The 26,513-nt window shown below is 32.8% G+C and overlaps 4 protein-coding genes across 5 annotated transcripts; 3 read left to right on the forward strand and 1 right to left on the reverse strand.

The window, feature by feature from the left end:
• Positions 1 to 548: 548 nt before the first annotated feature.
• On the forward strand, positions 549 to 3,402 carry LOC108209338 (rop guanine nucleotide exchange factor 12). Its single transcript, XM_017380185.2, has 7 exons — positions 549 to 1,031; positions 1,224 to 1,340; positions 1,492 to 1,643; positions 1,711 to 1,785; positions 1,872 to 2,144; positions 2,225 to 2,545; positions 2,769 to 3,402. Exons 1-7 carry the CDS (start codon positions 749 to 751, stop codon positions 3,147 to 3,149), a joined length of 1,602 nt encoding a protein of 533 aa, XP_017235674.1. The 5' UTR covers positions 549 to 748; the 3' UTR covers positions 3,150 to 3,402.
• Positions 3,403 to 4,275: 873 nt separating this feature from the next.
• On the reverse strand, positions 4,276 to 9,498 carry LOC108206549 (homeobox-leucine zipper protein GLABRA 2). 2 transcript variants are annotated; one of them, XM_017376881.2, is made up of 11 exons: positions 9,292 to 9,498; positions 8,941 to 9,200; positions 8,695 to 8,812; positions 6,709 to 6,903; positions 6,244 to 6,633; positions 6,038 to 6,139; positions 5,748 to 5,948; positions 5,487 to 5,661; positions 5,121 to 5,392; positions 4,924 to 5,010; positions 4,276 to 4,837 (listed from the first exon to the last, which is right to left on the reverse strand). In XM_017376881.2, the coding sequence occupies exons 1-11, from the start codon at positions 9,406 to 9,408 to the stop codon at positions 4,457 to 4,459; spliced, it is 2,298 nt and encodes a 765-aa protein (XP_017232370.1). In that variant the 5' UTR covers positions 9,409 to 9,498; the 3' UTR covers positions 4,276 to 4,456. The 2 variants fall into 2 exon arrangements, with proteins under 2 accessions (XP_017232370.1, XP_063944095.1); XM_064088025.1 differs by having other exon boundaries at positions 4,323 to 4,837; positions 6,292 to 6,633.
• A 9,286-nt stretch (positions 9,499 to 18,784) lies between these two features.
• Positions 18,785 to 24,105, forward strand: LOC108206057 (protein CURVATURE THYLAKOID 1C, chloroplastic). The gene is made up of 7 exons (XM_017376230.2): positions 18,785 to 18,909; positions 19,013 to 19,134; positions 20,178 to 20,272; positions 20,814 to 20,900; positions 22,699 to 22,761; positions 23,587 to 23,624; positions 23,900 to 24,105. Exons 2-7 carry the CDS (start codon positions 19,029 to 19,031, stop codon positions 23,952 to 23,954), a joined length of 444 nt encoding a protein of 147 aa, XP_017231719.1. The 5' UTR covers positions 18,785 to 18,909; positions 19,013 to 19,028; the 3' UTR covers positions 23,955 to 24,105.
• A 762-nt stretch (positions 24,106 to 24,867) lies between these two features.
• Positions 24,868 to 26,026, forward strand: LOC108206056 (protein PLANT CADMIUM RESISTANCE 8). The gene is made up of 4 exons (XM_017376229.2): positions 24,868 to 25,187; positions 25,269 to 25,340; positions 25,439 to 25,651; positions 25,744 to 26,026. The coding sequence occupies exons 1-4, from the start codon at positions 24,956 to 24,958 to the stop codon at positions 25,812 to 25,814; spliced, it is 588 nt and encodes a 195-aa protein (XP_017231718.1). The 5' UTR covers positions 24,868 to 24,955; the 3' UTR covers positions 25,815 to 26,026.
• The last annotated feature ends 487 nt before the right edge of the window (positions 26,027 to 26,513 follow it).

Below are 26,513 nucleotides of genomic sequence, written 5' to 3' on the forward strand. Positions count from 1 at the left end.
GATAAAAATCTGAGTTGAATTCGAAATCGAGCTATTTGAATGTTTTACCGAGTTGAGTTCGAACTTCAAATTACTCAGCTCGTAAAGTTCGCGAGCCTCTATTATTTTTAAAATTTTTATTATAAATATATTTTTATAAAATATTTAATATTTTATTCATATTTGATATATTTAATCTAATCAAACTCGAGTTGAATCGATCATATTTTGAATTTTTGTAATAATTTGGTGACTCGATTCGAGTTTTCGAGCCGAACTTGAACCTACCTAACTGTTTACGAACCAAACTTTGAAATTATAGAGTCGGTCGAACTCGAACAAAACAAAAATATATGAAATATATATCCTTTTTTTCTGATATTATTATTGTTGCTATTATTATTATTATTATTATTATTATTATTATTATTATTATTATTATTATTATTATTATTATTATTGTAATTGTAATTGTAATTGTAATTGGGCAGAAGTTTTGAAGCGAATTATTTTGTTAAATGGGTGCATGGGTGTTGATGGTTCCACAAACATGCACCCCACGTTCCTCCAACAAAAACGAAAAATGATACAGGACCATTAATTTATGAGCAGAAAATAATCCCCTGGATCCTCTTGTTTTGTCAAATCACCAGAACTCTCAACTCATCATGTGCAGATCATCTCATTCTATTCCTCTGTCACGTTCATTCATTCATTCTTCTTCTTCCTAACACCCCTATATTTTCATCTTGATTATCAAAGCGCTCGAATGAAAATGGTTCGAGCAAACGACGACGAGGATGAGCATCAGAACGTCAAGGCCAGGATCTTCCAGTTTCAGCGGCAGCGCGATGGAGGCAGACAGACTCAGAGTATGGCGGATATCGACATCGATACCAATAGATCAGTCTCCCCTGGTCCGGAGAATAAGCCTCTCCGCACCCATGCATCAGCACCTCTGGAGGATGAAATTCAAGCTGCACTTGAGTCTGATGAAACTGTCCTCTCGCCTCTGTCCACTGAGAAAGTCCCCTCTTTAGCCGAATTGAAAGGCAAGTCACTCAGGTTTCGATCACCTCTGCATTCTGTTCTGTTAATACTGTCCTGCATTCTCTGTAATATATGAATGTTCCGCGTTTTATATAGTAAAAATATACTAAGGTTTCAAGACATTGGTAAAGAGATCAGGAAATCGTTAATTTTTTATTTTTTTTATAATATGTGGGCAATTTGTATGATCTCAGACATGGAAGCGATGAAAGAGAGGTTCGCGAAGTTGCTTCTAGGTGAGGACATGTCAGGTGGAGGAAAGGGCGCGCCATCTGCTCTGGCATTGTCAAATGCCATCACAAACCTGGCAGGTATGCAAGACTTATGTAGAAATTTTATGTTGATTCATATCTAGTTCTTTCATTATAAGCTGTGATGTACTGGTAGATACCTGAGATCACTAGTGACTTTTAATTCAGAGTGCTTAACTAACTTTGGTTAATTCTTATCAAACAATATCAGCTTCTGTTTTTAGCGAACATAAGAAATTAGAGCCAATGCCGCCAGAGATGAAAGCTAGGTGGAAAAAAGAAATCGACTGGCTCCTATCTGTTACTGATCAGATTGTTGAATTTGCGCCTTCCAAACAAAGCAAGAATGGGGTCACTTTTGAAGTAAGTACCTTACACACTCGCCTGTTTCCTTAGTTGCTGCAGAAGTTAATATGCCTCATTTGGACAGATAATGACAACTAGGCAAAGAACTGACCTTCACATGAACATCCCTGCTCTACGCAAGCTTGATGGGATGGTTATTGTAAGAGAACTCAACTTCGAGCTGCATACAATTTAGTTTTTATTTACCAAGTTATAATTCTAAACCTCTCAATATTGATCACACAGGAGGTTTTGGAAAACTTTAAAGATCAAAACGAGTTTTCTTACATGTCCAAAAATGCAACTGATTCACAAAAAGCGAAAAACAAAAGAAACGAGGATAAATGGTGGGTGCCTACGCCAAAAGTTCCACCAAATGGTCTATCAGATGTTACCAGAAAATGGCTGCAATTCCAAAAGGACTCTGTGAACCAAGTACATAAAGCTGCAATGGCTATAAATGCTCAAATCCTATCGGAAATGGAGATCCCCGAAAGCTACATTGAATCTCTACCTAAGGTGTGCTGGGGAGAACTTGAAATTTTTGATTATGTACTTGGATTAAGCAATACTAATTTTTTTTTTCTTTGATTCTGTAGAATGGGAAGGCTTGCCTTGGGGATTTGATCTATAAGAATATAACACTGGAATACTTTGACCCAGATTATTTCCTTTCATCTATAGACTTGTCCTCGGAGCATAAGATATTGGACCTCAAGAATAGAATCGAGGCATCTATAGTGATCTGGAGGAGAAAGATGACTGCTAAAGACGGAAAGTCTAGTTGGGGATCAGGCGTGAGTTTGGAGAAGAGAGAACTATTTGAAGAAAGGTTGGAGACCATCCTACTGATTCTGAAGCATAGATTCCCAGGAATCTCTCAGTCATCACTAGACATCAGCAAAATTGAACACAATCGAGTAAGAAAAGCTTCATTGTGGGTTCATAAATATTTAAACAAATAAGGGCTACTGTTTTATTAAGAGATGTAAATAATTTAAACTCTGGCAAGTGTTATTCCTTCACTACAAGTTCTCTGATTCTCTCCGTGACACGATCTGACCTCTGATACACTTATACTGGTTTGCCAGAGCACATGATTGCAAATTGCACATAGTACCTAATTTCTGAATGGTTTTGTAGGATGTGGGACATGCTGTTCTAGAGAGCTATTCAAGAATACTAGAAAGCTTGGCATTTACAGTAATGTCACGGATAGAAGATGTTCAACATGCAGATGAAACTTCACGAAATCCATCAGTTAGGTCTGTGGAGAGAAAGGCATACTCTTTTAGAGAATCCCCATCAGTTATAGTAGAGAGGATACCAAATGCAAAAGAAGAGGTAGAAAAGATCAATTCAGAGGAGGCACCCCTCTCAATGACATTGCTGGATTTCATGGGTTGGCAAATGGATCAAGAAGAGGCTGAGCACAAGAAAGAAGCTCAAGAAGATGATTCCACCGAAAAGAAAAAAATCCCCAGCCTTCTGGCAAATAAGAAGTTTAATTATATGGATAGATAAACTTGAGAAATACAGTCAGACATCGTGCAGCTAACCAGTATTATCTCAGAAGCAAATAACTAGAACTTGGGAAGAGACTGACTCAAAAGAAACACCCCAAAACTTAAGTAGACATGCTTATAGGATTGTGATATATATTTCCAATAACTGATGACGGAATCTCATATTGTCTGAACTACTTTTTGTGCTTTCTTTTATACTGTATACTTATAAGAAGTGTAGAATTTTTCTTGTTCTCCACTTTTGCATAGTCTCATCATCAAATCTAATGCATCCAACATTGACCTAAGGCATGACATTTTGTTTATGGTTATATGAGACAAGTGAGCTTTCTTTTACCACCTGAGTATGTCTTTGCTGAAGATAAGAAAAAGGAAACACTACTGCTTTTTGGAGAAATATTTGGCAACTCAAAGTCCCCTCCAAGGTAAAGGATTTTCTTTGGCAAGCATCGTCGGGACGTCTCCCTGCTAATCTAAAATGCAATTCCGGCAAAAAGGAATAGAAGTTTCCTCCTCTTGTGTTTTATGTGGGGTGTACAGAGACCAGAAAACATTCTTTAACGTCTTGTGAATATGAGAAGGCTCGCTAGTGTGCTGCCGGTTTTAATGTGGAAGAAGCAGGGACCTTCGACAATGGATGAAGGGGGTGTTACTTGAAGTTGAAGCTGAAGACGGGAAAACAATGCTAGTATTGTGCCGGGCAATTTGGAGAAGTTTTCTTGATGATCTTAAAGAAAACCTGCTCATTTTGTTGAGTTCGCTGCATTGACTCTTGATCAATGAACAGGAGCTCAAGGTACCGAGTTTCCCATCACTGACCAGGGACTTAGAGAATCAAAATTAATGTAGATGCAGAAAAATGAACAATATCAAACTGAGAACAATAGCTTACAATACATATACTCTGAACCCAATCAAGGTCATAAAATATGGTTACAGCATTTTTTTTCTCAGAACTTTGGACATGATTTTTTTTCTGTTTGAACAGTTTGATAAGATCCAACTACTAAAAAACCTGCACAACTGAAAAGGTTTTACATTATGGAGCCTTGGATCCTAATCAGTAACACTAGAAGTTCTCACAAAACCAAAAAAAAAAAAAGGTTCCAACTTTAGCTACGTTTGACGGCTCAATTCAACTCATGTAGACTTTGGAGCCGAAACATTGCCCATTTAAATTCTAAATCAAGTTTTAGAATTGAGTTGCCAAACACAGCATTAGTAAATGACAAAATAGAATCTGAATGCTATTTGTAGCCCTACATTAGTTAGCAGCATCTTTATATGAAAGTTGTATAGGAGCAGTCATCCGCTTTCACACTGCAACGCTGTCTTGATATTTTTCAATGTACCTGATACTAGAGTTTTTACCGACTCAATAGATTCCATACTGAGTTTTTCTGATGGAGAGTTACTTGTGAGGATTTGAAACGCTATAGTAAGCAAAGATCCCCCGTCTGCGCTTTTGTCCTCCTGCCTGGAAGATATCACCAAAGGCCTTGATTCGAGTCCATCTGGAAGAATTGAGAAACCAGAAGGTAGTATAGCAATGTTGCTAGAATCACAGCCTGTCATTGCCGATTGCATGCTACCTATGTCGACTGGTGCATAAACTATTGTTGACTCGTATGCATTTGTGCAGCTGTCTTGGAGTATCCACATGCTTTTTTCTTTATGTTTCATGGCCTGAATATTTTAAGGAATACCATTACAGCCAAGTTTATGAGTGAGAGCTCATTATGTTCAGAGATTTCATTACTTGAAAAACTCACCTGAATAGTAACTGCATTTCCACGGTCCTGCCCTTTTGCCATGCTTGCTATGTTTTGAACTGGTCCTTCATTTGCCATGATTTCCCACTAAATTATGCAAAAGCGCAAAAGGTTAAGACAAGCTTGATATAATGAAGAAATTCGGAGAAGCTTTCATTAATTTTTTTTAATGGAGCTAGAAGCTAAACGTTGCCAACCTCATTCCTCCGAGTCTCATCTCTCAAAAAATCAAAGAGGCTTTGGTGAGGAACAGGCAACCAGACAGATAAAATTGCACACAACACGGCTCCAAGAGGTTCTCCGGGGTCATTGAAATTCTTCCTTGAAGCGATCCTTATGTCTTCTCCATTTTTACTTGTAGCCTTATTCCATGATTGATAATTTGATGCTCCAAGAGCTCGATAGAAACTCCTTGTCATTCTTTGTGCCAATTTTAAAATGCTTTTCCTTCCCGCCAATGTGGTAATACCTAGTTAAGCAATGAAGATGATCATTCACACTTCAAACAGCGAAGAAAGATCTATATTCAAGGATAGGGAATCTCCATGAAATTTTAGCCTTACCACTTGAATCTTTTGTGGGAATATTTGTGGCCATAAAAAAAACAAGGCGTTCACATTGAAGCTGCAACGTTTTCATCCAGTGGCTTGCACCAAAGGCTACACCACTATTAACAATTGTGTGGTACAATGTATGAACTGTGCTTTTCTGGCACTCGATATGCTCTACCCAGATCACCTAAGAATTTTCCTCATGATATATATAAGGTGACAATTAATGTAAGATCAGTATTTTTTTTATCTATTATAATTTATAAATTTTACCTTACTATGGCCATTGGACTTATCATTGATGATGCAACCAGAGGGCCGTCTACTGCATCTTGCATCAATATTATTCTCAACTCTGTCAATGGAGACATCAACAATTGCCCATTGATCAGCGGTTAATTGCTTGCAATGTCGCACAAAATATACTTCTCGTGTGGCCACCACTGGTGTAAGCATCTGCAGCTCTGCAAACATCTGCCGATTAAGGAAATTACAATTATCGTCAATGTGGTGTTTATTCATAAGAAAAGTCAGCAGTGAAACTCGGGAACTTAATCAATTACCAGTTGAATGGCCCCGTTCTTGCTATCTCCCTCTCCATTGTCAATAACATCAACGATAGCTGCCTTGGAGATTATACATGGGAATAATTCTTGCCATTGGTTCTACAAAAATTTACACAAAAGTTCAATATACAAATATACATGTATATCAAAGATTCTGCAGTATTGGACAAATGACAATTAACAATTGTGTGATAATTACGCACCACATCCATGAAACATTGAACTAATGTTAAAGGGTCCATAAACACAACCCCGCTGTCTCTTGAAGCCTCAACAGATGATCCCTTCGCCCTTCGTTTCGTCAAGTTTTCTACAGAAAACTCCTTCATGTACTCATCATAATTGAGTATCTCGCGGCCAGTCTCAAAGCTTCTAATCCAAAGTGGCTCCCCTCTTGTAGCCATATTTGTCAACTCTTCAGTTGCTTTGTTTGCAATCTCAATAATTTGTGACTTTTCGAGTCCAAAAGTGCAGCTGTAAGAATCTAAAGAACAGCTTATACTGCCAACTTGGTCAATGCCAGGTGAACAGGTTGTTCTAGCTGGTGGTGATTCTACTGCATACTTCCCAGTGGCTGCTCTGAGCTTTTCATTCTACATGTTATATGAGTACTATATTAGAAACAACTGACAATTGTTGAACATATAACACAGATGTACTTGGCTAACCTCGGCTTTTAGTCGAGCATTTTCAATTCTTAACTGTTGTTCCTCGGATGAAATTATAGCATCCTTAGCAGAAGTAGGGACACCGCAACTGAGGCAGGCACCCTTCGTGATAATCTCCCTCAAGCCCTTGTTTTCGTCGCGAAGCCTATCCATTTCGGTTTTCAACAAGGAATTTTCATGGCGCTCTTGAATAGCCTGCCAAATCAACACTATAACATCACACACATTTTTTATATTAACCAAATAATATGTTGCTTGACATCAGCTATCTGGAACATGATTGATAGTCAGTATAGTTGATATAAAACAAAAAAAATTGTCCATGGCCATGATATATTTTTGTTGAGTATAACCATTATTTTTTGCATCTCAATCTACATGTCGAGAATTCAAACATCACTTGAAACGGGACTGAGGGAATATTGTTTATAAATATGGCGATTTCATCTATTAAGTTATTAAAACTATCTTTTTAATCAAATTAAGTATTTTGCCTTAGCTTGGGTTTCTTGAAACACAAACAAATATACTGCATGCGCATTTTTTCTATTTTCAAGTGAAAAATTAAACTTAGCCAAACATGCAACTAGTAGTAATTAATGATAATAATTAATGTTTAAGCAACTAAAGAAAGTTTTATTTAGATTGAGTGGTTTTGTGTTGTATTGAAAGTTTTCGATGGGCCCGACCAAAACTCACAAAATCTCAATAGATAAATACACTTCGGATCGAAGATATTTTTCTCTGGTGAAACTAATTAATTTACTATATATAATTTATATATTATTTATTAATAAAAATTTATTCATTTATAATAATTTTATATTATTTTCAAGATTATAATTTTTATATTATACATAGATGGTAAATACTAAGATTTTTGTGGAAGTCGTGGTTATCTTTTACTTTTTTAATGTCTAGATTATTAATATATGTACTATATCATTGCTATTTATAAATTTATATTTATGAACAAATTAGTATTTTGAAATATATACTGAACATATGTATTATATAATAACTTATTAATTTTATATTAGATAATGTGTATTTGGATATATATACTATGAAATTATTATTAAGTGTATGTTATGTAACGAGTCTATAGTCATTCCAATAAATAAATATTTGTTAATGCATTTAGAAAGATGGATCATTTAACTCCTCGATTTGGGTTTGAAGAAATATTTATTCGAAGAGATTGTTAATTTATCAAAATTTAATTCTACTACACTATGGACAGGAATCAGTGTCCTAAGAGCATCTCCAGCAGCATCTTAGCCCATTTCTTAAATATAATATAAAATATTGGATCCTAGTAACTTAAGATAATAATAGCTATTCTCACCTCCAACAATATTTTTTATATTCATTCCTTATAAGGTGAAGAGAGAGAACATGTTTGTATTCAAAATTTATTGTAAAATAAGATTTAGGAGAGGAGAGAGGTTACCTAAAGATAAGGCATGGCTAGTGGATCTTAGTGATTTAGGGAATCACTAAGATACTGTTGGAGTGGATTATTTTTCCATATTCCTTATATTTTGGTTTAAGACTCCAAACAGGGAAGCTGTTGGAGTTGCTCTAAGGTTCTAAATTATAAGATGGACATCCCTATATAATATCAAAGATTGATTACTAGAAATCAATTTTAATGTTATATATGTAGATAATGCCACGTTATATCAATAAGTTGGTTTTTCAAATTATATTAAATATATAAATACTAAATATGTTGTTAAATCATGTCGAAGCCCGAGACAAAAGTCAAACTCAAACAACTTAATGGAGTCCAAGAGACTGTATTTCTTATGTAGGATGCTGGAACCTACAAGTATGCTTAAATGCATATAGGCACAATGACACAATCAAACTACTTCACAATTATGATGTTTCATTTATAGACAGATTAAAATCACATGTGATGAAGGAATGAATTACTCCATAAAAACAATCAAATTGAAAGGGTACTAAAAGAAGGCAAACCTTAATCTGGGTCCGACGATTTTGAAACCAGAACTTGACTTGTCTGGGATGAAGACCTAATTTTTGGCTCAGCTCTTGTCTCTGCTTCTCATCCGGATGTGGTGATTCTTTAAACAACCTGCAATGATAATAATAAGACAAGTACTCACACATGAACTAATTAAGTGCTTGATTAGTACATTTTTTGTTTCGGATTGATGTTCAACTGTACATTTAGATTACACATTAATGGTGCAGTGTACTTACGCTTCCATTTCACGGATTTGATCAGCAGTGTGTCTATGATACTTCTTCCTCTTCTTCTTCTGATTCTTATCAGCATCAACATCATCTTCTTGGTCGCCATAATCATCATCAGACCTCACGGGCACCGAGTTCTCGCTGCTTATATCCGTGGGGTCCTCTCTCCTACTGCTGCTTCCTCTGCCGCCACCGGCCGCTTCATCTCCTTCCTCCACGTCCATGTAATTCGCCGCCGCTCCACCCCCATGTCGAAATATCCCCGCCTGCACAACACATCAATTTCATCATCCCCATAAACAACACCCACAAATAAACCCGTAAAAAAACAGTTTTAGCGTGAGAACAGTCGTATACGAGACTAAGAGAGAGCGCCGGAGAAGGAAATAGATTCTTGATAGTAGGGCTCGGCTTGTGAATTTGATTAGGAGGAGGAGAGGGGGGTTTATCAGGCCTCATATCAACCACTACCATGAGTTAGTTAAGGGTTTCGTGAGAGACGATTTCAAGAAACAGTACGTCTCTGTGTAAATAGATATATTACGAGTGTGTAGTAGGTTTTTACGTGTATGTGTGGTTACATATTTATGATATGAATGACGTGTCAACTAGTTGCAGCATCATAATTCCTCGGGGGAGAGGGTGGGGCCTCACAGAATTAAGAATATGAAAACAAAGATGTAGAAAGGGAGTCTATTAAATAGAAATTGTGGTGTGTCAGGAGGGGGTTGAGGCGAGGAGAGAAAGTGGGGGCTGGTGAGCTTTGACTGTTTGGATACTAGTAATGGAGGACGAGTGTGAGAGCGGTGTGTAGAAGAAACCAAGTCAAGAAGAATTTCTACAAAGCTCAACTAAGAGGGGTGTATTGGATTGGGATTTTAAAGCATTTTTTTCATTCATGAAATCCGAGGGTATTCGATTGGGATTGTTTGAAATCCATTAAAATCTTGAAGTATTCAATTGAGATTTTAAATTATGCTACAAAATCTGGTGGTATTCAATTGGGATTTTAAATTATGCTTTAAAATCCGATGGTATTCAATTAGGATTGTTTAAAATCCATTAAAATCTGATGGTATTCAAATGCTGATGGATTTTTTTTCATTTCATAAAAAAATGGATTTTGTGGCATTCTTCAGTGTATTTTAAGTTTTTTGAAATCCCACCAAATTCAATGGGATTTTGAAGTATTGTACCTAGATCCTATCAACTCTGCGACATTTCATCAAGAATCCGCACAAAATCAAAATCTCATACAATCCATTAGAATCCATATACTAAAAACAATGCATTAAAATCCCAATTGAATACACCCCTCTAATTTTGACGCACTACCATCCAAATTGGATTTCATCTAAACCGCTGCTGCCTTTTTTAGATGGCTGTTGGTCGACGAAAATAGATTATCGATGATATATGTTTAAGTGGAGAAAAAATCACGCATGAATCATATTTATCAAAATCTATGTCACGGATAATATTTTATATAATATACGTAAGTAAACTCATTAATATGTCTTACTTTTTATATATAGATATTAAATGTTTTTGTTATCAAAAAGTATTTTTTTGACCTTCAACAACATTGTTCTTGGTTATAATTTTATATTATATAAAATAAATATTGTAATATATTTTTAGACACAAATTATTTGGGGAGAAAAATCATAATTACAATTTCATCTAATTTATTAATAAAATATTTTAAAAAATTGAAAATATTTACCGTATGTAATTTAAATGTTATAATTAAATTTGGCAGAAAAAAATATGTTATAATTACTCCCCGCGGAACGGGGGTACCCTGTGTTTTGCCCCACTGAATCAAATCATGGTTCGGGTAGATGGTTATTTATTACCATAATCCACCGATGAAGACTTTGTGGTTTCTGCCACTACTGTCATGGTGCCTTGCATCGTCAATTACACACAACAGGGCAATATAATAGTATAATATATAAGTATTATTATTTTATTCAAAAAATATAATTATTGCTATTAGTTGTGTATTAGCAAATTATAATTTTTTGGGTTATGTGCTGAGCTTGTGTATATTCGAGTTATATTCTGGAAGGTGTATTTTTATTTATTTTCGTATTCGAGATTTGCAACTCAACCTAATTTTTGAAAAATGATTTGTTCTATGTAATCGCATATAATATTCATAATTATCTCTCGAAAACTTGATAGTTAATTTACATATGTGAGGACACAAAGATTTGTACTATTATCCTACGATGACGACAAGAGTCTCGCATTGGGGATATGAAATTAGCCGATATTATCACATAATGATCAGAGAGATGGTCGAACTATAGACTATTTTTCTACCTAACAAGGATATCAGGAATTCAAGACGGAGAGTTTCGAGAAGTCAACCAATCATCTGATTTTTTGTAAGCATGTATAGGTTTGTGGATCATCCAAATTATTGCATTACGGATCATATGTTATTTTCGGATTCGATATTTCAGAACCGACCTGATTTCTGAAAAGATTTAGAATTTAACGTGGGTTATCACATTTTTTTACATGTATTTTTAAATATTTAATATATAATTTATTTTACATTTATAGAAAAGTTTAAATATGTAACAAAAGATCTAAAGATACGTATAAAAGAGGGGTATGAATGATTCTGCCTCTAACGCGCCCACTATTATTTCTAATAAATATCAAAACACTTTCAAAAAGTTAGCGTCTATATTTGTTGTGATAATCCACATAACTTGACTTTCGCCCGTAACATTCATAGGACACCTACCTATAGTAAATAATGTTTATGTCTTTCATTCGTCTGTGTTGGCTGGGGGTCAGATGTTTGTCAGACAAAAGAAGAAAACGGAACTTAAATATTAATTGAAAAAATATAATAATTCAATCTGAAGATAAAACTAATGGAATTTTTATTTTGAGAGAACCAGATATAAAACAGTAATGGATGACTATTGTTTCTATTTCGATTTTTAGTAAGAACTAGATTGAAATTAATATGATCGAAATATATGGACGTGTAGGATATTATGTAAAATTTGTTGAACTTACAAGACATTTTACTTTGGTGGTATTGACTATATCGATCGGTTATAATTTGAAAAATAATTTGATATTAATAATTTAAATTGTTATGAATAGAATATATTATTTTAATATGATAATAAATGATGTGTAATCTTTCTATAGATTTTTTACCGGCTGTACATCTACAAATATAATCATCCATGAAAGATTGACTATATTTATAATAAGGGATTAGATTGGAATGCGATTTATTGATAAAATTAGTTATATTTTTTATTTTTAATATGCTAACTAAATGTTTAACTAATGACTCTTTGTGATCAGAGATGCTACGGTGATCTTGTTTCACTCCTGTGGGAGGTTTCAAATGCGAATGTCGTGTGTAACGAGATAACAAAGCTAAGCATGTTAAATGACGAGCCGGATAGGGCAGCCAGCATCGTTTTCTTTTGTCATATTTATGATGACTGCTAACAGATTTAACTACCACAGTTTCGGCGTTCAAAAATTTAAATATAGTATTATACTCGAACAGTATAAATCCTGCCTTTTATCATTACTCCCTTCATTCCACTATATTAGTTGTTTTGTTGTTTTGCACACATATTAAGAAGTGAAACTATGATCTGTATTTATAATTAATACAGTTTAAGTTTCATGTTACGCTTACGGGAATTGTCAACATTAAATTTTACTTTTATTTTTCTTTTACTCTCATCCATTTTCTCCTCTGTAAACTCTCCCACAAAAATTTTTCTTCCCTCCGATAAAATTCTATTCCCTCCACAAAATTAAAATTTTGGTTCTATGTGTTGTTTTGATATTATTTCCTATTCTATATAGTGAAGGATAAATATGTTTATGAGTTACATTATTTTTTTTGATGAGTAACATAAATTATACTTTTGACTTAAATATTTAATCATGAAGAAACTCCTCGTTACTTTTTTAAAGTTAATTATTATTCATATATAATCACTCTAAAATAATTTAGTTTAAAATTAGTTATAATATAACTATGTTTTTATATCAAGTTTTTATGTAATTTATTTTATATTCTCAAAATTTTGAGAAAAAGTTAAAACTATATTTTCTACAATTTCTTGTATTTAAGAAAGTTAATTTTCTTTCATATATAATCACTTTCTTATATTTAAATAAGTTACATTTGAAAGTTGAGTTTCATTCATATATAATCACTTTTAAATAATATACTTTGAAGTTCTCAAGATTTTGAGAAAAGGCAAAATCTATTTTATATTCTGTATTTATATATGATCGTTCTAATATAATCTAGTTAATTTGAAATTAATTATAATTTATATTTACTATAAATATGATCAAATCAAGTTATATATCGTCATCTTTAATTGATGTTGTTGCAAGAATTTGTTTAATATTGGCCTCGTAAAAATCCCTGGTTTATTATATTAATGAATTTGCATGCTTAACAAAAAAAATTATATTCTCAAAGTTTCGAAAAAAGGTTAAATCTATATTTTAAATAATTTCTTGTATTTAAAAAAAATTACATTGGAAATTAACTTTTTATCATATATAACCACTCTTAAGTAATTTAGTTTGAATATACATGTGTGTGTGTGGAAAGTGTGATATATTCTCACAATCAAAGAAACAACATTTAAAAAAAATTATCAAATTAATTAAGTGATATATCATCGTATTCATTTAATATTGTTACAAGAATTTATTTTATTTCCTCAAAGTTTGAAAAAAAAATCCTATTCCTATTATTTAAAAAATTAAATTGTTGTATTTAGTTATATTTCAAAATCAAATTAAATACATAAATGAGCACTATAAAAAAAAAGAATGAAATAAAGTATTTTAAAAAAAGAAAAAAAAATAGAGTGGGTGAGCATATGAGTTTATACGGAAACAAAGAAGGAGATAAAAGAGTGCAGGTGGGTGACATTAAAGAAAGTAGCGTGATAATTAAAAGTTTTTATAACAAGTCAACATAAGCCATTAATGACAAGCAGGTGAGTAAAACTAGGTCATTGAGAATACAAAAACGACTAATATAATGGAATTTAAAACTAGTCAAAAAACTTCTAATATAGTGGAATGGAGGGAGTACTAAAGTAGAATTTGTATTTGAGATTACTAAGAGCATCTCCGATAGCCTCTTAACTCAATCCTAAATAAAATATAAAATATTGATTCTTAGTGATTTAATGTGGGTTCAACTCCAACAACATTTCTTATATTCACTTCTTATTCTATTTTATATTATTAAAAGCAAGTCATGTGCATAAAAGTACAAAAGAAAGTGGATGGAGAGAGAATGTGTGCTTACAAATTTATTATAAAATACTTCCTCCGTCCCATTTTAACTGCTTTTGACTTTTTTACACGTATTTTAAGATGTTAAAAAAATCATATCTAAACATAGTTATTCTTTATAAAATTTATATCAAATTAAAGTTTGGAATCTAAACTTTTATTTGATATAAGAATTGAATTTTTTTATTGAGTGTAGCTATTGTTTTTTTACGTCTCAATATACGTGTTAAAAAGTCAAACATCAGTTAAAATGGGACAGAGAGAGTATTAGTTAAGTGTGATTAGTAGCTCTTACAATTGAGGAGAGAGAAGAGAAATTTTGGGAATTTAAGAGTGATTAGAGCAACAGCAACAGACACCCTATACTCCCTCCTAAGTTATATTGTAGTGAATTTGATGGAAAAGTGGACTCCAACAGCTTCTCCAGTGGCTCTTAAAAAATTAGGAGCAGCATGTGCCTCTTGAATACAGAGGAGCACATATTGACTCCTAGATTAATTTTATATTAATATTTGTTATCTTCCCTCCAAAACCTGCCCATCATTTCCCTCCTCCTCTGATATTTCCCTCTCTTTTGTTATTACTTCACCATCAATCATAATTCTATTTTCTGAAAACTCATCAGTCTAAGATGGATTTTGAGGAGGGTGTATCATCTTTTTCCAATATGTTGAACTCTGATTATCGTATTTACGATGAGTTTACAACACCTGCAAATGTATATTTATCACAAGATTGTGGTGGTGAAAGAAGTGAAGAAGTGATTGTCATTCCCTCTTCAGTTTGTGAAGTAGAGCCGTTGGAATTGAATGTGAAGTAGCTGTTGAAATTTGAATGCTGCAGAGAAAGCCAAATAGCCGTTGCAAATAAAAAAAACTGATTATAAATGAATAGAGAAGATGCTTGAGGAGAGCTGTTGGAGTCCTTGTGTTCATTATATACTAAAATGGGTTAAGAGTGTATATTATAATTATTTTTGTAGGGAGCCAGTGAAGCAACTCTTGGAGTTGCTCTTAGAGTCTGTTGGAGCAAGCAAAACTACAATCTTCTTCAAATTTTAATTTTAGAGCCACTATAAAGAAGCTATTAGAAATGCTCTAATTTGCACAATAATTTTCAGCACTCCCAGATAGACTCTAGATGCGTGATGGGAGACCCGGAAGCGCTAGTCGTAAAAGATTAAGAAGACGTTTGATTAACATTGTAAATATTCGGAAGTTACAAATTCCTAAGAAATGTGTAATATTAAGTTACTTGTTTGACAAAAAGAAATGAAATACCACTTTCATAAAAGTGTGAATACCTCTCAAAAACATGAAAAATTATTTACCACCTCCCTCTTGATTACTTGCATTTTCTATAAAAATTTTAAAAGTTATTCCTATATGCCAATCAAACACACCTACTAGCTTCTCGTTTGTTACAATTTCCATAATAAATTGAAACTACATTAGAAATATTTTCCCATCCTCAACCAAATATTAACTTGGCTCTGTTTTCCCTCACTTATATCGACTTATAGACTCGTAGTCAGTATTCCGGAGCGTTAATTCCTTCATCACTTTTATATGAAAACATTAACTTGATTTTGTTTTCTCGCTCTTAATACCGAAGTCATTTACTTGTAGTGCGTCGACGCGTCGTAAAAACAAACAGAACTAAAGTGGGATGATGTACGATCAGAGAGAGCTGTTGAGATAATAATATTTAAGCACAAAAAGGCACGGTACTTTTCCTAATACTATAAATCAATAATTAAGCTGACAGTTTTGCGCACAGCAACCTTAATCTGATAAATTCTTTCTTAATGCAAAAAGGTATTTGCCTTTTACTTATTTTCATGTGAAACCCACCTTAATGATAGTTTACTGGAAAATGCCAGAACAGGGAACGCAACGATTGACTAGGCTGAATAAAATTACTCCATACAGATCAAATGCAACTGATATTTGATCCCGAATAAAATAACTCGTGTTTATTAAACTATTTATAATTAATTTTTTTTTTGAAAATGAGAATAAAACTGAATCATTATTATTCGAAGTTGGATATAAAATTCTAAAACAAAAACAAAATATAAATCAGAAACATAATATATATTTATAAAGTTGTGTTTTTGGTTTCTGAGAGTAAATAAAATGTGAAGATTTATGTATTGTTCATACTATTATTAATAATGAAATATTAAAAAAAATGATCGATCAATATCCGAATCAGTGTAAAATTAACAGATCTATTACATTAATTCTTTCTCAATTAATTACTCCCAGACATTCTAATTTATAAATTAAAAAAATATATTTTAAATATTTAATGTTAGGTCTAATTATTAGAAACTCAATTTAACGATTTCAATAATAATATATAAATCCAAACATACTTATCCGTCTCTATTTCGGTGGATCAAATTATCTAAAAGTTTATTTTGATTCAGACATAGAATCAGTATTAAAATTTTATGAATGATATATTGGGTATTAGTTAAAGCAAAAACTACAGCAAGTACTACAGGAACGATGAACCCAACAAAATTGAGCTCAAGGCCCGGAGCACTTTACCGCCACTTGGGCTGGGTCTGTGGGATCCAGAAATGAATTTGTGTGGGATAGTTTGCATTTCATTATAGACAGACCCCCACCCCAACACCAACGGTACCATTTTTCAAACTGCTTATGCAATACTTGGATAGTTGGATTCATGTTAAAAGTACTGGTAAAAACAATTACATGAAAAACTCTAATAAATTAAATGAATTTGTTATAGCCATGATTTTGCCGGCGCCGAAACTTCGTGAGTGATCTGAAAATAGAGAAGAATGCCAGGGATTGTCCCCGATTCATCTTCAGCGTGAGAAACTGAGAATAAGTTAGTAGCTCTTGGGTGGATAATAGAGAACTGCAAGCGTATGAAAATGTATATGTGTAAGTGAATAATTGAGTATTACCCATGATTTACCAGTTATTTATAGAGGGAGAAGTGATCCTAGGTTTGTAACGTTTCCGTCCGATGTGGGAGAAGAGTAATGAGATTTAATTCGGCGCGATCCCGTCCTCGAACGTTACAATGCAACGTCTACGCATTTCAAATGATGGCTGGACTCTTTGGGTTTTGCCCAAGCCGGTCGAAGGGCCGGCCCTCTAACAGAATTTATTAACCAAATACATATTTACTTTTAAACTTTGTGCAGTTAATTAATTTAATAAATTTATACAAGTGCAGAATTTGTTGAATAGTAATTCGCTTTTATATCATACTGTAGTTTGTATTTACTATTTTTTCCAATTAAAAACCTAACACTGAAACTAAATATTCAACTTTAGACTTTACCAGCATATTTTAATAAATTTGAAATTTAAAAGGACAATATAGACAAAAAATAACAAAAACGCCAGATTTTAACCGATACGAATATTATTTATGTGCTTAGAACTTAGAACAGCGTTAAAATTATAACATATAAAAATCTTTTGAACGTATGATATCTAATTATTGATAGTATTTGTGGTATAACAAAAAAAAATAATTATTTATTTCCTGGATTTCCTATCCGAATTATATACTTATATATAATAAGCGTAAGGGAGATAATTTGGTCGCATGGTCCTGTGGTCCAAAAGCTTATCATCCGTTTGATCGTATATTGAACAAATAAACACCGTTAGATTAAAACAAAATTAAATTCTGTTCTATAAGGAAACTGACATCTACTTGCATGTTTATAATTCCTTTTCTGAATTCAATACAAATTCTGTCTTTCATGTGTTTTTGGTTTTTTTTTAATCCAAAATAAATATTTTCTACAGATTTTAATTGTGGAATCGTATAAATCACACCGTCACAAAATTATTTTTATCCATCGGATCGAATATTGAACAAATAAGCACCGTTGGATTAGAACAAAATTAACTTTTGTTCCATAAGACAACTGATATCTACTTGCATGTTTATAAATCCTTTTCTGAATCCAAAACAAATTCAGTATTTCACGTGTTTATGATTTTTTTTAATCCAAAATAAATATTTTCTACCAATTTTATTTGTAGAATCATATAAATCGCACAGTCACAAAATTATTTTTACCTAATATATTTCAAAATTAATAAGCCCGATTTATGTGAGGAACAAATACAGAAAATATTTCTTAATCCAAAACAAATTCTACCATCTTATTGCACGTTTATGATTCATCTTCTTAATTCAAAACAAATTGTGTTCATCAAATGTAATCTCGAACCATAAAAAATTTTTAAAAAAATATTTAAATGACATTATAATAATTCTAATATAAAATACATTTATAAATATAATCTAATAGGAGTTGGCGTCACATATTCTACTTAAAATAATTTAAAATTTGATAGAAAGAATTAATACTTTGGCATGATATATACAATTTTAATTTATTATTTATAAATTAAATTTTTTCACATCATTTAAAATATATTTAAAAAATTTATAAATAATTAAAAAGCTCCCGTGCGTTGCACGGGCTATAAGTTAGTAAATTTAATTAGTGGTTGTCAAAGCTCGGTCTCGCTGGATCTCTTTCCTAGTTTCTTTCACTCCATCTCCTTCACTTGAAGTGTCAACTTGTGAAGAATCAAGAATATAACCAACCCTAGTTCATTCATCTTTCTTGCTTTTCATGTAAGACAACTTTCTGACTAATCATATCTATCTATCAATTTTATATCTATTCATGTATTTATTTATTCTGTGTGTCTTTCTCTTATGCCAAGGACTTGTGCAGATTTTATTACACTTACATGGCTTCTACAATTACAAGCCTCACTCTTCCACCGCTGTTTGCTCGTGAAAGACACTCTTTATTTAGGCCTCTTACGAAATTCCCAGTCTTTGCCATTGCTGGAGGTATACCCATGTTTTCTTTTTTCCATTTTTTTTCAATCAACTTATTTCTTGGTTGATTAATGTTTATTAATAAGCGAAATTGAGAAGAGATCAGGGAGACCCATGTTGGGTTTTGCTAATTACCAGGTACTTTACTTGTTAATGTTTGAGCTAGAATGGGATGGAAAGTGCAACTATATTTGAGATGTGGGTAGGGTACCCTGTAATGTATTGTTGAAAGCATTGTAGCAGACTTAAAATGGCCTGACCAAATTCGGAAATTTGAAAGGAGGATAAGGGGACAACCTTGTGGTGGACTTATGTAGCCAGTGTTAGAATGAATTTAGGTTCGCGATTGATCCTTAACCCGTCCCGCTTGTAATTAAATAAATTGGGGACGAAATAAAGGATCAACGTATAATGTGAAATAAAAGGTATGTAGGTTAATCTATGACTTCTGGCCATAGATTTCCCAAGTAGTTTGATTGCTTTAGTGCTTTACTGAAGTTCGTATCAGTATGATTGGAGTTTGAGTTACTAACATTGAGCCAACTCTCGGACTAAAAGATGTATGGAATTCTGTAATGTTCTCACCAAAAGCTTTACTTCCTAATTGTTTTTCTGAGGGATTATAATTTTTTGACATATATCATTAGTTTTCTAGATTTAAAGGACCCATAGAATTAGAAACTATATTTTTTATTCTTTTCTATATAGTTGTTCTACCTCCTACTACCATGTGAGTATATAGTCTTGTGTAAAGAAGTAAAGATGATCAAAAAATAGACTATGGAATATTATCCTAAGAATCTGTGTTAGAATATCAGATCCTATAAAATCCATATAATACCAAAAGTGCCAAAGGCTTTGTGATCTTATTGGGGTATTCAGTGTATTTTTGCTCATCTGATTGTCAAATGATTTTTTTTTTTTTGATACATTCTTTTTTGTGGTCTCATATACCATGTATACCGGGTTATGTTAATTAAATTTTGATATAAGTCTGTAGCTTTAGTGCTCTAGGTCTTAGTATACGTAAGTGATCCTCTTAATTTTTGTTGTAGAGAAACAAGGCCGTGTTACTTTTGCTGCAAAGGCTGCAGGTGATAGCTCGGAATCTTCAACCTCCCTGAGCATTGTTGAGTCTGTACAAAATGTTGTAAGGCCACTTAATCTCCACTATTTATTATGACTGAATGTTAGCAAAGAAAATATTATTACACATTTGATAAATTTTGGTTTTGTAATGCTTATATTAATAACAAGCTGTTAGCATGATATTTATAATCTATATTTTGTGGTTCAACTTATAACTCAAAGCTATCAGAGTCCATTAATTATCTTAACTCAATATAGAAATATTAATTTATTAGAGGTCGGAGGAGATGACTGTGTGCTTTTTTCTTTAATATGAAATTTTAAGCCGTTCTTTTCCTTTATGGGTGATCATTAGTAAATATCCGCATCTTGATCTAAGGGGAATCAATTTATATATAGTTTTGGCTTATTTTGAAATTAGAGGTTCATTATTATGATAGAGGGAGGTGTTCGCTCAATTTCCCTTTTCCCTGATATATTATGTGCAGGATCAGACACATACGGTAGAACAGTGGAAGTTTTACTTTCCTTTTTACTATTAGAATGCAATGCGTTTTCTTGACCTAGTTTTAGACATTGTTGCAATTTGTTATTTTTGACAGTGGGAAAACTCAGAAGACCGAATTGCTTTAATCGGGCTGGGATTCGCAGGAGTTGTGGCTCTGTGGGCATCTGCAAACCTGATCACAGTAATCTTACATTCTACATCCTGTAATCTTTTATAAAGAAACAATACAGTCAGTAAAATATTTTAAATCTTTACAAATAGCAGACTCTGGCAATATGAAACCAATAGCACATATTTATCTACCTATAATTATTTTTCTTTGTTAGCCTACAGTTAGCATCTTCAATTTAGTACCAGAATTTTCTGTGCCTTAACGTGTAAGTTTATGATCAGTTAATCTTGACATTTTTGTCCTAACTAACAAAGTAGGCTGAGTAAAGTTGCATCTTTCATATCGGGTTAAGTATCAAGTTGGTCACTGAAGTGAAGGCCATGTATCACTTATTTCATTGATCTTTTAGTGGTATCATTTTGATCACTAAAGTTATAAAATATCAAACAGATACCTCGAAAAATGTGTCAAGAAGGTAAATATTTTTTTCATTAAGTTCTACACATTTTTTTTCAACGCTACTATAACCAAATGAAAAGTGGTGAATTCGTCCCTTTGGTAATATATCCAGATTTTTAAACACATATTTACTATATATTTTTATTTAAATAAGATTAAATAATTGTAAAATTTAAAATAAATAATAAATATTTTAAAAAAAATCTAGATAAATTATCTAAGATACCAAAATTAACCACTTTTCATTTGATTATAGTAGCGTTGAAAACAAATGTGAAGAACTTAATGAAAAAAATATTTTCTTGCCCGACACATTTTTCGAGGTATCTGTTTGATATTTTATACGACTTTAGTGATTAAGATGATATTTCTAAAAGATCAATGAAAGAAGTGATACATGGCCTTCACTGGGACTGAGCACAGTTCGGTTTGGATGGTTTTGGAGGTCCAAATCAAACCACACCGAATTTATCGGTTTCGAAAATTTACAAACCGTACTCAAACCGAATGTTATAAAACCAATCCAAACCGAACCGATTCTTAAGGGATTGGTTGGTTTCGATTTTTATACCAAAATATTAAAAAAATTGTACACTTTTGTTAAATTATAATAATTCTAGGTGCTACCTTTATACGTTGTTATGAAAACAATTAAGTCATTTTATTAAATTGTACACTTAACAAAATAAAAGATAAAGGTGAAACTTGTTTAACTATTTGATATAAATAATTTTAGGTGCTGCCATTATACATTGTTTTGAAAACAAATAATTCATTTTATTTTAAAAACTAAACAAAATGTATTATTTAAAAGTGAAAAAAAAAAAAGAAGAAAGGTTGATTATTAAGGAATTAGTAGATAAAATAAGGATGGAGAAAAAGGGAAAGAATAATTTCAAAAGTAAAAAATATCCATAATATCGATCAACACTTGGACACTTAAATACAGGAATTAAATTTATAAAAATATTAATTATATAACACATGTGCTAACGGTTCGGTTATTTCGGTCAGTTTGAAGGTGAAAACCAAAACCAAACCGAAAATTTCCAGTTTTTAATTGCCAAAACCAAAACTAAACCAAACGGTTAAGAAACCGAAATATTTGGTTTGGACGGTTTGGATCGGTTACGGATAATTATGCTCAGGCCTAGCCTTCACTGCACTGACCAACTTGATACTTAACCCCTTTCATATCAGTTGTAAGTAGTATATTTGGATTGTGCAAGAGATTTTTACTTTATCAACTAAGTGTCTGAGCTGTATAAAAAATAGCATAAAATAAACTAGATCAGTCTGATCACATGCTTGTAAATTTAATAAGCGACATTTATTTCCTATATTTAAATTTATCTTTATGAGCATTCCCGATTTTTAGAGACTTATTGTATATAATTTCTGTATGCAGGCTATCGACAAACTTCCTCTTATCCCAGGAGTGCTTGAGTTTATTGGAACACTTTTTTCTTCGGTAAGTTCAGTTTATATATGCATTGGTCATTAGTGTACCTACACGCCTACTGAAGTGTAAAGATGCTCCAAGTTATAATGTAAAAGTTCACTATCCTGACTCAGTTTCAAATTTAAAACTAGACTCTATATTTAAGATCTTACGTGTGAACTTTAACAGTACTTAGTAGTCTGGATATATTGTATATGAAGTAATACTGGAATGAACTTTCACCAATTTTCAACACACAAATGATTAGAGATCAAATTTAGAAAGAGGATCATAAATTCTGCTCTCTGTGAGTGCGTGTGACCATATATAGCATAAGTTACTGTCCGGTATTGTAACCATTATAAGTAAAACATACACGAAGGTTCCAGCTTTTTAGTCCTCTAGTGAGCTCTAATGAGTTGTATGTGCATGTAGTTTGATTGATTGTCATAGAAAGACATGAAAATACTGGGATGCATTATGCATATCTTGTATATTCAGTACATACACTCTCTATTTTTGACTTGAGAGTTACTGTTTGATAGCTCAACCCTCAAGAAGTGAAGGAACCCCAGGATAAAATATTGTAATTATACTTGGCTTAAACTATTATATATATAGGCATAAGCTGTAATATAAATTCTATGTTTAAGCATAATTCACATAGGGTATTTTGATTATATGAGAATATATTAAATTTGCCACTGTAATACTAGGATGGGAACCTATCCGCTATATGTATCTGTCATCTCAGCAGCCAAACTTATGGATCTTAGTGCTGACTTGCATGTATTTTATTGTTATGCACTTCGTAATACCTTTTTACTTTTCTAACTTTGGTTATGTTTGTTGCAGTGGTTCGTCTATCGTTATCTTTTGTTCAAACCTGACAGGTAATAATTTCTACACTGCGGCCGTTGACAACGAAAATGCATAGTTATTACTTATTAGTTAGAATATAAAATTAATATGTAATTGCATAACATCGCCAGACATAAAATTGAAAGATTTTAGACTGAGTTCCGACTTACCTAGATAATTATCATGATTGTTAGCTTAGTATGTTATCTTGAAGAAATTTGTTTAGGATCTCATAAAATGTTAACGTAGTAAGTTATCATGCAGAAATTTGTTTAGGATCTCATGAAATGTATTCTTGTCTTCACAGGAAGGAATTGGGGCAAGCCATCAATAAGAAAGTTTCAGATATTTTGGGTCAGTAAAGTACGTTGTGAACAATGTACCTGTAACAAATGGTGTATTATTAGATATCATACCTATATTTTTGCTGCATATATTTTGTTACGAATTTCAAATACGCATAATGCACAGGTTACAATAAATTTAATATATTTCAACAAATTTTGGGATGAATTTGATTTATGTGTGCTCTCTTGTATGTGTATCGCAAAATACAACTTGGCGATAATGATGTGTCCTCCAGCCAAATGCTATTTTGCTACAAACTCTTGCCTTGTAAATTGCCAAAACTTCAATATCAGTGTGGATCTGTCTTGGCATGATCTGGTCTGAACATTATTCTTACATTTTTGTAGTCGACTGAACATTGTGTAGCTTGGTGCGTTGACGTAACTGATAGAAGCTGTAAATTCTCTAGTTCTCTAGTCAACTTATCAATTCTGGCACACCACTTGTTAAGTATTGCGTTGAATATGCTTAAGCATATCTTCAAAATATTAAGTTTAACCTTATTACACGTTAACTTCCAGCGATCATTCTTAGTTGACAATCCAATAGACGACTGGTATTTTGTCATATCGGTCCATTTTTATACTGTAATCCTCTTCTAAATAAGAGCACTTAGTTTTGTTAATTTGTTCTAATTACTTGCATACTTAAAAACGGAAAGACATTGGACTTTATATACAAGGTTCTTATATATCGTGCACATTAATATATTTCTATAAAATAAACCAATCTTATTAGTCAATTTAAATTCCACCAGTTGCGGTATAGAGCTGAAAACATCAAGTAAACTAATAAGGACGAAAGTCTTCTGCACTTGTTTATGAAATTAAGCAAGCAAATAATATGGAATTAACGTGGAATTATCATGTCATTGACTAAACATTTGTAACGTGCGAGGAGCCTTCTGTCATTGCGGCTGCTCTAGTCGTACCTGCTGTTTCTTTCACCTATTTTGTGTATATATATGTGTAGTAGCTCGGACATGCATTTGGAAGTTCTAGTATAATCAGAATCAATGGGCAGAGTTGAAGGCATTGAGGAAGTTCCGGTTACTGGCCAACCTTCCCAGTATCCCCCTAATGGCACGTATCCTTCACCGGGACCTTCCCAGTATCAACCCGCCAATGGCACGTATCCTTCGCCTGCACCTTCCCAACATCAACCTCAAAATGTTAACCAGTATCCAGCTCCGATTGGGGAACCCTGGTCCACAGGATTGTTTGATTGCCAACAAGACCAAACAAATGGCAAGTGTTTGATATATAAATTCAGTTAATCAGTTTCTTATTACTATTTATGCTAAGCTAATAATTTTTAGTGTTCTGCAGCCATTATGACAGTTGCATTCCCTTGTCTGACATTCGGTCAGATAGCTGAGGTTCTTGATCAAGGAGAAATGTGTAAGGGCCTCACCAATTGGAGTATTATTTCTTTAATAACAATTTTTCTTTCATTATGTCGTATTAAGACAGATGTGTATGCTTGTATTCTGATGCAGCTTGTGCAACGGGAAGTTTTATATACCTGTTGCTAACGCCTGCTCTCTTCTCAAACTGGATATTTGGGTCCAAGTACAGAACAAAGCTGCGAAAGAAATATAATCTGGTCGAAGCTCCATACGAAGATGTCATATCTCACATATTTTGTCCATGCTGTTCTCTTTCTCAAGAATACAGAGAACTCAAGATACGAGGACTCGATCCCGCCCTTGGTATTTTTCTCTGCACTTATATTATACAGACTGACAGCACAGTAAAATATAAGACATGAACAATTAACGAGAGTTTATACTTAATTGTGCAGGATGGAATGGGATACTTGCCCAGCAGTCGAGAATGCATAATCCTCCTCAGTATCAAACCATGTCAATGTAAGATGAAATTTCTGATTTGTTTGTGTTCATGTGTGCGCGGTCCAAAAAGTGATGAATACCAGACTGGAGTACTGACTGGACTAAATTTTCTTTAAATTTGTGATTTGATTCGATATCGTAGTCATACAATTCATACCATGCAACGGTAGCAATAAGGTCTGTATGGACATCATTTTCTGTAGAATATATGATATCTTTTTCTTATTCGTTGTATTATTGTGTTCTTCCACGGCTCAACTCAGAGTCTCGCTCACATGCTTTCCCCTGAAACTGGAAAATGATCCACTCACATATTCATCCATCATAAGCAAAATATACCAACTTATCACAAGAAACTGAAATATTGATCTACAAAGAAGCTGACCAAATATTTCTTATCAATAACTATAAGCAGAGATATACACAAAATCATGGAAGTACTTAAAGTCGATAGGCATATTGATGAAGAGTGCGCGGAAGTATATCTTAGCGTGTCGATTTTGGGCTTATTCAGCGTGTCTATTTTGGGCCTTTTCTTGGTGACTATTTTGGGCTTGCTTGGCCAAAATTTGTGTTGGTGACTTCTGCCTACCGTTTATTTAAATGAGTTAAACGCAAATTTCTGACTTATAAACTGTCTAAAATATCAATTTCTTTTAGTAAATTTGTTTTTTTGAATTTGAAAATTTTAAATAAAAATATTTTATCATTATATTAATTA

Source organism: Daucus carota, chromosome 2, assembly GCF_001625215.2.
Source record: "Daucus carota subsp. sativus chromosome 2, DH1 v3.0, whole genome shotgun sequence".
Taxonomy (NCBI): Eukaryota; Viridiplantae; Streptophyta; class Magnoliopsida; order Apiales; family Apiaceae; genus Daucus; species Daucus carota.